Source organism: Miscanthus floridulus, chromosome 5, assembly GCF_019320115.1.
Source record: "Miscanthus floridulus cultivar M001 chromosome 5, ASM1932011v1, whole genome shotgun sequence".
In the NCBI taxonomy this organism is placed as follows: Eukaryota; Viridiplantae; Streptophyta; class Magnoliopsida; order Poales; family Poaceae; genus Miscanthus; species Miscanthus floridulus.
Window position 1 is genome coordinate 85,980,731 of NC_089584.1, and position 9,907 is coordinate 85,990,637.

The window sequence follows — 9,907 nt, forward strand, 5'->3', positions numbered from 1 at the left end:
TGAATTATATAATGTCGTACGTCGTTAGATTTTATTTGCAGCACGTGTTCACATTTCAATACGTCAGTAACATTAAGTGGAATATTAAGATCATAAATAATGAAAACAACCATATAATGTAAAGTTCAATACTATGCCACATTAAACAACATAATAATACTAGAAGTATGTGCCGACAGTAGACATAGGAGCAAATGCACTTCCAAATCCTCAGTCTGAAACATACTGAGTAATCAACTCATCATCCGAGTACCAGTCCTCTACTATAACCCTGTTGCTGTGGCTAGGCTCACTTGCATTGCTCTGACTTGCCTGTCGCCTATAGTAAGCGGCCTCCGCTTCATCTACGGCCGCTGCGGCCTGAGTGAAGAACGCGTCGTCATCCTCCTCCGCCTGTAAACCCGCCTCTGCTAGACCGATGAGCTCGCTTAGTCTGTCAGTGTCTTCCTCAGCCTCCTTCGCCTGCAACCCCACCTCTGCTAGAGCGATGAGCTCGCTCAGTCTACAAGTATCGTCCTCAGCCTCCTGTGCCTACAAGCCCGCCTCTACTAGAGCAATGAGCTCACTCAGTCTACCAGTGTTGTCCTCATCCTCGTCCCCCTCATCAGACAACACAATCGGTGATTGAACGGTGTGACCAACTCGCGATCTATGCTTATCTAACTTCTTCTCCTCATACCTTGCACGAGCCAGCTCTACGACATGTTCCTCACTGCAACCAATCCCTTCATGTATGAAATGCAATTAGTTAGCAATGCGATTATATTATATTTAAAATAAGGCAACGAAAAAAATGCTTTCAAGCACTCACTGGTACATAATGCAACAACATACTCGTTCAAGACCTGCATCTGTACTCTTGTCTCCTCCCTTGCCTCATTCCTTGCCATCTTCTCCTCTAACGTCATTCGTCTGTCCAATCCCCATTTGTTAAGCTCAACATCGATCGGGTTACAAATACCGCGTTGTCTAGCAAACTCACGCATCTTTTCTTTGTGATGTTTAACGAATGGGTTGACGTACTCAGGTCCATATCCCCTCTTCCGTGCAATTACTTGCCTCTTCTTCAGTTCATCCAAGAACTTAGCTTGATCATCATAACATTTCCACCTGCATTTTTTAGTGCTCTGTTCAAACGAAAAATTATATCATATATGTCTTAGCAAAAGAAACAAAATACGATTTCATGTTTACCACAAAAATAACCAACCTCATCATACTCAACCATATGGCCGCAATAATGGCATATTCTAAGCTTCGAAGGGACTAGGCCATAGTTGAATTTAACACCACATTCGCACATGACAGGAGGTGCTTTGTAAATTACCTTTTCTTTCTTCGTTTCCTTAACCTTTCGTGGTTCTTCCAGCTATTGGTTCTTAGGACCATACAACCACTCCTTCAAACGACACTTCGCCATTGAAAACACCTAAATAAGTAGACATTAGTACATGAACACATATAGCTCAACATTTCAACACATACACTTTGCACTTACTTCATGCTTGTTTCGACACACAAACTTCAACGTATTCTCAGGGTTTATCACAGCTCGATCTCGACAATCGCACAGAGGAGGTTCCTCGAGTCGTCTAACTGCGGCTAGGTGCTTCTCCTTAGCCATCATTAGCGGAGGGTTAGGGGGGTGGAACCCATCGCTTGAAGTGCTCATGCGGATGTCTCCCTCTAAATCAATCGTCGAAAAGGAGGTACCCAGGATCAAACTTGTCTGCATCGTCGATCCACTGAAAGAAAAAGCACCTCCCATGGTCCTACACAATGAGATTCCAACAAAATATTAATACCATACTTACACAAATAAAGAAAAAGGATAGTGGAAATAATTTCTTATATTAAAACGACTGCATGTGTAGAAGCAACGCGCCGCTGTGTCCGGATGTTTCGATTGAAAAACATGAGCCGGGAAACCACAGTCACAGTTAGGGACAGGGAGGTCAGGAGAGACAGGGGTATCTTTGCTAGACGCGTCGGGGTATAATTCTCGAAGACGACACCGTTTTCGCCAAAACTCCTCCCGAAACATTTCTTGCATCTAAACGGATGTAATTTAACAAACATAAATTAAAACATCACAAATAAATGTCAATGAGAACCATAACTACAATACAACCAATTTCTTCCTAAGAACCGAAAGCAGTTAACATTAAACCCTAAACCTAGGGCTTCCCATTTGATGCACAACAATAGACCCATAACATAACTACATGCGCCTAGGTTTGCTAGCTTTTCCACGCCTTAGCATCATCCTACGTTTGTATAATACATATATTGAGGGATAGAATGAAACCCTAAGTGATGACGATTATTACGTTAAAAAATCCGACTAATATATACCGAATCGATGCGAAAAAATCTAGAAGGGGAGCGAGGATACCTTGCTCTCGAAGATCTACGTATCAAATCAAAGTTTTCAAGGTCCAATATACCGATTCATGAGGTAGGGTGAAGTGGGGAGAGAAAAAACCCGAGAGGGAGAAGAAAGAAGAGAAAGAACGCTCGGGCACGAAGCTTGGGCCGGGTTAAATGGCAGAGAGCTCGGCGCCAGTCACTCTGACGCCGAGCTTGACGCCAAGATCTACGGCGCCGAGCTCGACGCCAGAGTGACTGGCGCCGAGCTCCCTGCCATGTCACCTTCCACGTTCGCGTCGAGCCCAGGAGCTCGACACCAAGGACGCTGGCGCCGAGACATGTTAGCTCGACGTCAGCATCAATGACGCCGAGCTAAGGGTCCATATTCTGAAATCTTTTCTCCAGGAGTCTATTTGTGAGAAACTTTCAAAAAATGGCTAAAATGTAAAAAATTCGGACCTATCCCCAGCTCTCTTCAAAACCAGGTTGCATGCATCTTGCATCCCTTCTTCAGTCAGAAGAATAATGGAACGGACAAACAATGAATAAAATTAAATTTGATTTGCTGCCGATATCTCTACAAGACATATTCAGGCTTCAACAAAATGAGTGTCTCTTGAAAGGTAGAATGCAGACAACACTAGGAATCTACTGCGACTCTAAAATGATACATATGGCAGATCAAATAGACCACTTGATGAAAAATGGGAATGTCATTGCCGCTGTCAAGCAACAGGCTGCAATTCTTCAGCAACAGAACCTTGGAAAAGACTGTCATATCTCAAGCTCCTTGTGACATCAAAGAAATGTGCTACAGCTTCTTCGGGTGTTTTCTGAAGTACACCATGGCCCAGGTTAAGTATATGACCTTTTGGACCAGCTGCTTTCACAACCCTGCAGAGCAGGCAGTAAGAGACAAAAATTATTAGCAGTTCATAGCAACTAATCCTAAAAAGGAAATTGGAATGTAAGGACTGGAGGCAAAGCCCATTTATGCTTGTGCACCAACCATTACCACCCCCATGCAACATAAAACAAGCAGTAAGGCTTAAGTGATGCTATACATGATTCACGATATTACCTGAAAACATGCAGAAAGATACAGCAACACCCTAAGATTGTGTGACGTAATCATTTATTCCCTATTCTTTGGTCAATGGTTCAATAGATCTAAGGACGAATATCCATTGGTGGTTTTTTAATTAGTACACAACTTTTTTCTTGAATACACAGGGGATAGTTTGGTACACAACTATGGTTTGAATCAGAAATGAGATGAGCTTTGCAAACTGTACAGCTGAACTTAATGATCAAAGATTGATAACTACTGAGAAGATCATTGTTATGATGGTGTAACACAAATACATGACGGGGCTGATTGGTGGTGCATAAGCGCTTATCCAGGCCCCCGTAGTGCAGGTGGCCTTTGTTTGGATGGTTGGACTTAGTCATATGCAGCATACCACAGTGCAAAAAGGGGCGAGCACGCAAAATTTAGTCGCATACATGGATGCAGGCCAAGAGAGAGCTGCCAGAAAGCAGCGTGTCTACCACCACCTTGCGGCCGTAGTAGCCAATTTGGAGCGCAGACTCGAGCGAGGGCACAAAGATGCAAGGGTTGAGCACGCACAGCAACGCGACGAGCCGCAGGAGCTCGCCTCACGCATGGAGGTCGTCCACGAGCGGGCTGCGGGCGGCCACAAGGGAGACAAGCATGTGCAGCAACGCTGGGGAACTGCACACAGATGGAACTGGCAAGCACCTGGCTTGGAAGAGCAACGCTGGAGTGGGATCTGTCTCAAGGCCTCCGGCGGCGGTGAAGAAGTACAGCGCAGGGAACAAGCGCTCTGAGAACTCGATTTGCAAGATTTGGATCACATCTCCAAGCCGTGAAGAAGTGCGGAGTAGGGAATCAATATTATTCTAATCCATCTCCAGGCCGTGAGAGGGCGAATTGGGAAGAAATACAGAGATTTGGGATTCAAATAACGCTGAGAGGGAACTTGTTATGACCGGCATCCCCTATGCCAGGCGCAGGCCCAATAGTGGCTAGGGGGCCGGTCTGTTAAGGGTCTTAGAGGCCCAATTTATCGCTTATTTGGTATTTTCTTATAGATAGATATAGTTCCTTAATTATAGCATCTATAGGGAAGGATAAATACTTGTAATCGGAGATAATTGGAATTAAGCAGAAAGCAACAATTAAGTTGCTGGCTTCCCTTGGGAGCCAGCCGTCCCTGCCCTCTCCCTCGCGTGAACTCTAGGGCTGCTGCAGTAGCCGCCGCTCTCGCCGCCACGGCCCCTCGCCAACGTCAAGAGTACAGACCACGTCCTCCCCTCTTCCACCCCTATAACCTGCACAGCAACACCGGTAGGGCATCAAGTCCTATCAATCTGGTATCAGAGATCTCTGGTTCGATCATGTCCAGCCCTCTACCGAGTTCTTCCCACCTGCCGCCGCCGCACACCCACCCGCCGCCACCAGCGTCTTCGTTGGCGCTGCTGCCCCACACAGCAGGCGCGCCGGCATTGGGCGCGCTAGCGTCCTCAGGGGCGCTTGCGCCCTCTGCCCCGGCGCCGTCCGCCCTCGTCCTCACCCCGGAGCAAATGACGGCCGCAATCCTAGAATTAGGGCAGGCCGTGGCGGGCATCAGGGCCTTCCTCGTCGGGCCCTATGCGCCCCAGCCGCAGCCCCAGCCGCCACCTCCGCCGCCGCCACACCAACAGCAGCTACCCCCACCGCCGCCGTCCCAGGGCGTTCCCATCCAGCAGATCAAGTTCCCGCCGTCGCCGTCACCGCTTCCGGCTTGGATCGCCAGTTCGTCGAAACCCATCTACACGGCACCCAGTCCCCAGCCGCACCTACCGCCGCTCCCGACCACCGGGGCTGTCATGGCGCCTGGCGGCGCCCCGGCTCCGGGCGTCCTCTATGGCGGGGTGGACGGCCCCCTGTTCCACGGCGGCAACCTGATGCCGACGCTCTCCGCCGCGTCGCCCTCGCTGGACAGCACGGGCGCGGCGCCCTCGGCCGCCGCACAGGCCCCGCCGCCGCCCAAGTTTTACAAGTTGGAGTTCGCCACATACGACGGCTCCGTTGATCCCCTGAATTGGCTCAACCAGTGTGAGCAATTCTTTCGGGCTCAGCGCACGGTCGCCTCCGACCGTACCTGGCTCGCCTCCTATCATCTCCAGGGGGCGGCCCAGACTTGGTACTACGCCCTCGAGCAGGACGAGGGCATGCCACCGTGGGAGCGCTTCAAGGAGCTGTGTCGTCTGCGCTTCGGCCCTCCGATCCGCGGGAGTCGGCTGGCTGAGCTGGGCCGGCTACTGTTTTTTTCCACTGTGCAGGAGTTCGCCGATCGCTTCCAGGCGGTGGCATATCATGCCCGGGACGTCTCCACGCGTCAGCGGGCCGAGCTCTTCGTTGGTGGCCTTCCGGATCATATCCGAGTGGACGTGGAGATGCACGACCCCCCGGACCTCCAGACGGCCATGTACTACGCCCGGGCGTTCGAGCGTCGTGCGGCTGCCATGCAGCCAGCGCCGGCTCCGCGTCAGGGTCAGCCTCCTCCGGCGCGCACACCCGGGGCGGCCCAGGCGGGGCAGGCCCCCGCTGCGGCCAATGCGGCCCCCGCGGCGCCCTCGTACTACGTCCCTGGGCATGTGTGTCAGCGGCTCTTCTACCTGGAGTCCGGGGACTACATTGAGGAGGACGTCGCGCCCGCCGAATACGGGGACGCGGCCATACCACCAGAGGACTCTTGACGAGTTCCGCAAGCACTTCCCCGACTTCCAACTCGAGGACGAGTTGTTTGCGCAGGCGGGGAGAGATGTTATGACCGGCATCCCCTATGCCAGGTGCAGGCCCAATAGTGGCTAGGGGGGCGGTCTGTTAAGGGGCTTAGAGGCCCAATTTATCGCTTATTTGGTATTTTCTTAAAGATAGATATAGTTCCTTAATTATAGCATCTATAGGGAAGGATAAATACTTGTAATCGGGGATGATTCGAATTAAGCAGAAAGCAACAATTAAGTTGCTAGCTTCCCTTGGGAGCCAGCCGTCCCTGCCCTCTCCCTCGCATGAACAGTACCCGCGTTACTGTAGCACGGCTTGAACTCTAGGGCCGCAGCAGCCGACGTCGAGAGTACAGACCACGTCCTCCCCTCTTCCACCCCTATAACCTACGCAGCAACACCGGTAGGGCATCAAGTCCTATCAGAACTCAATTTGCAGCTTCAGTCAATTGGACAAGTGTCGAATTTGGGCTGACTGCTGGCAGTGAGAAGATGAACTGTTTTCCAAGGAGACGATTTGTGATTAGCAGGAGCAGCAGCAGCGAGAGCAAAAGGAGAAGGAAGGCCTGCCGCTTTGGATTTTGGGGACGGAGGTGGCAATGATGTTGTTCATGTCATATGACCTGGAACGGCAGAAAGGATGAGGGAGATGGAGGTTGAAGAAGGAATGAGGTGATAGAGTTTAGGCCTACCACAGTAACAAAGAGGTGGCTGCATCCAACTCGATGCAAGCAACCAAACACAATCTCCTACAATGAAAAAGGGCTATGCAAGCAAACCAGACACACCTCATTGCATGCAGTTATACAGGCTAAGGCTACGCTGCATAGGGTGTAATGCAGGTTTATCATAGTGCAGGCAACCAATCATACCTGACATGAAGATGTATACTACTCAGGCAGCACTTTAGGGGATCTCTTTAATGAATTGCACATAAGCATTAACCAAAAACTCAAAATAACATAAATAAATTAAATGGAAATCTTTGAGGCTTAACTAACCTATGAATTTCATCGGTCAGTACTGGTAATGGTGAAAACAGAAATGCTGGATCCACATTCCCTTGTACACTAATTCCATTACCAAGGCGCCGCCTTCCATCAGCCATGTCCACTGTCCAGTCAAGCCCAATAACATTAACTCCTGTGTCCTTCATGCGCTCAAGTAAACCTCCATTTCCATTTATATACAACACAAGGGGTACATGAGGGCACTCTTTCTTAATCCTACTCACAATCTGTCGAAGAAATAAAGCTTAATGGACAGAATCAGTCAATCAAAACTTTGCATGAAATCTTTTAATTGAGCTCTAAATAACAGTCTACAAGCTATGATATTTTGCACATTTTTCAAGGTCAAAATGAAATTCTGGATTTTTCCCTCTAAATACACCAAGCTTGTGGAAATTACCATTATGACCAAGTAAGGCAGTAATATACACTGTGCTAGTTGCAGTCTTGAAGATATGCAAACCAAATTACAGGAACATACAGTATCTAAAATTCCAAATCCATGTGGACTGAGAACATGCTGCTGATGTTTAAACATCAGCTACTGGTTATTTTGAGAGATTGGCTCTTTCTAGATTCCACTTTCGTGGTTATAAGGAACTTGTGGTCATAACCATAACAAGTCTTGCAATGTGGTACCAGAAATTGCTGGGGATTAATGCAATTAATCATGTGAGAAGCATTTTGGTATAAGCATAACGAGAGTAGTTCTTACGGGATACTGAGCTTTAGAGCATTTAGTGAGAACCATCAATGTTGTACTATAAGACAGTGCAGATACATAGCAACGCCACCGACCATGTAATACATGAAAGCAAGAAAAGTAAGGAAGACTCACCTGTTTGATATATGGTTTTGACCACTGCTCCCACACATGAGGTGGAAGTTGTCCACCCCATGAATCAAATATCTGTATACACTGGGCCCCAGAGTTAACTTGGTAAATGATATAGTCAGATATCGCTTGTGCAAGGTGAGATAGAAGACCCCTCAAGACATCTGGAGCTGTATGGCACATGCTCTTTATATTTGTGTATGTGTTGGTCATCCCCCCTTCAACAACGTAAGTTGCAATTGTCCATGGGGCCCCCACAAATCCTAGCAAAGCAGCTTTTCCATCAATCTAGAGGATAGAAGAGGAAACAAGATTTATAAGCATCAAAGGAAGTGTAGGGCAGAATGCTTTGCTGAACAATACTCAATCCAATTCGTATCAATAAAACAGCACTCATAAATAAACTGTTGATGTTCATAAGTATATATTGCGATGAGAATAAAACTGTCAGCAGAATATTCAACAATGAGAACAACAAGAATATGACTTTGGGTTCAATATACTACATTAATAGGTTTACTGATGTTTCAGCAGGCTCACAATCCACTAATTACTAATAATTTTAAATTGAAATGCCCAACTGGCCTAGTGTACCAGCAGAGATTTCAAGCAATCACTGGCATAAATATATAATTCAAATAATAACAAATGATAAGCATTTCATAGACATAATCAATGTCCAGAGAGATTAAGAAACAGTGTAGCATGTTTCAGAAGTTGCAAGCGTTGGAAAATCATGTTGATTTTCCGAGGAGATACCTCAAATATGTCAAGGTTTTCTCATTAACACATAATCGATCGAGACCTACAATAAAACAACCGTAGCAACCTCTTTTTCCTGAAATTTCTTTTCAGCTTTAGGCATTCATAAGCAGCCAAAACACTCTTGAGCTACCAAAGTGCACCAAATTTGTGATAGTAAGGGTATGATTAAAGTAAGACTGCATCGGGATCGCACTAATGACCAACTATTCCATCATGAGGCTAGCACTAACCAGTAACTACCAACATGCAGCTCTGAGTCTAATGTTACTTGAATCCTTCACATAAATGCAACTGGTAGGTCAAATGCCAACACAAGCGTTGACTCACCATAATACATTGTACATTTATAGCTAGTACTATCATTTAGTAATCCCAGAGCACTACAACAAGTAACTCAATGGAACCAAGCTTTATGTAGCATAAAATGCATACGGCCATACGGGCATTACCTCATTTCGAAGAATCTTTAGTGACTCCCCGACGAACTGGAGCATATCAAGGTCGATGGGGACGAGCTCCCTCACCTGCTCTTCGGACCGCACTGGCGATTGGATCACGGGCCCCTTGGAGTCCGAGATATCGAACGGCACCCCGATAGCCGGTAGGGGCGTGAGTATGTCCGAGAACAGGATGACGCCGTCAGGCGCGAAGGCACGCCACGGCTGCAGCGTGATCTCGACGATGAGGTCCGTGTTCTCGGAGCGCTCCCGGAACGAGGGGTGGCGCTTGGCCAGCGCCTGGTACTCCGCCATGTACCGCCCTGCCTGCCGCATCATCCACGCGGGCGGGCGTGGGAGGCCGTCCTCGCCCCGCGCCGCGCGCACCAGCAGCGGCTCCTCTGGACACGCGGCGTGCAGTTCAGATTATTAGGGGCGAAATGGAAGTGAGAGAGGAAAGGGAATTGGGTTTACCGGAGGAGGAAGAGGAGGACGACGGCGAAAGGGATTCGGAGATGGCAGGAAGGCGGCTGCGCCGACGGCGGGTGGAGAAAGAGGGGGGCGCCGCAGAGAGGAAGACGGCCGTCGCGGTGGCCGTCGGGGGCATCATGGCGGTGGCGGTTACCGTGGCTTCGCCTTTGTGCTATCTAATCTAATCTTGTTTCGGGGTGATAGACGAAGAGGTCAGGCTCGAA

The 9,907-nt window shown here is 48.5% G+C and overlaps 1 protein-coding gene across 2 annotated transcripts; it reads right to left on the minus strand.

The window, feature by feature from the left end:
- Positions 1-2,896: 2,896 nt before the first annotated feature.
- On the minus strand, positions 2,897-9,907 carry LOC136450175 (uroporphyrinogen decarboxylase 1, chloroplastic). Of its 2 annotated transcripts, XM_066450519.1 has the most exons (6): positions 9,687-9,907; positions 9,225-9,613; positions 8,014-8,298; positions 7,167-7,402; positions 7,038-7,082; positions 2,897-3,264 (listed from the first exon to the last, which is right to left on the minus strand). In XM_066450519.1, exons 1-6 carry the CDS (start codon positions 9,820-9,822, stop codon positions 3,096-3,098), a joined length of 1,260 nt encoding a protein of 419 aa, XP_066306616.1. In that variant the 5' UTR covers positions 9,823-9,907; the 3' UTR covers positions 2,897-3,095. The 2 variants fall into 2 exon arrangements, with proteins under 2 accessions (XP_066306616.1, XP_066306618.1); XM_066450521.1 differs by lacking the exon at positions 7,038-7,082 and having other exon boundaries at positions 9,687-9,906.

Bases quoted from the DNA above. Each gene is read 5' to 3' on its own strand.
- LOC136450175 (XM_066450519.1), bottom strand. From the start codon at position 9,822: ATGATGCCCCCGACGGCCACCGCGACGGCCGTCTTCCTCTCTGCGGCG. The intron at 7,083-7,166 runs GTTAGTTAAGCC...AATTCATTAAAG, and splicing joins CTGACCGATGAAATTCATAG to AGATCCCCTAAAGTGCTGCC. The intron at 3,265-7,037 runs GTATGATTGGTT...CCTGCTCTGCAG, and splicing joins AGTATACATCTTCATGTCAG to GGTTGTGAAAGCAGCTGGTC.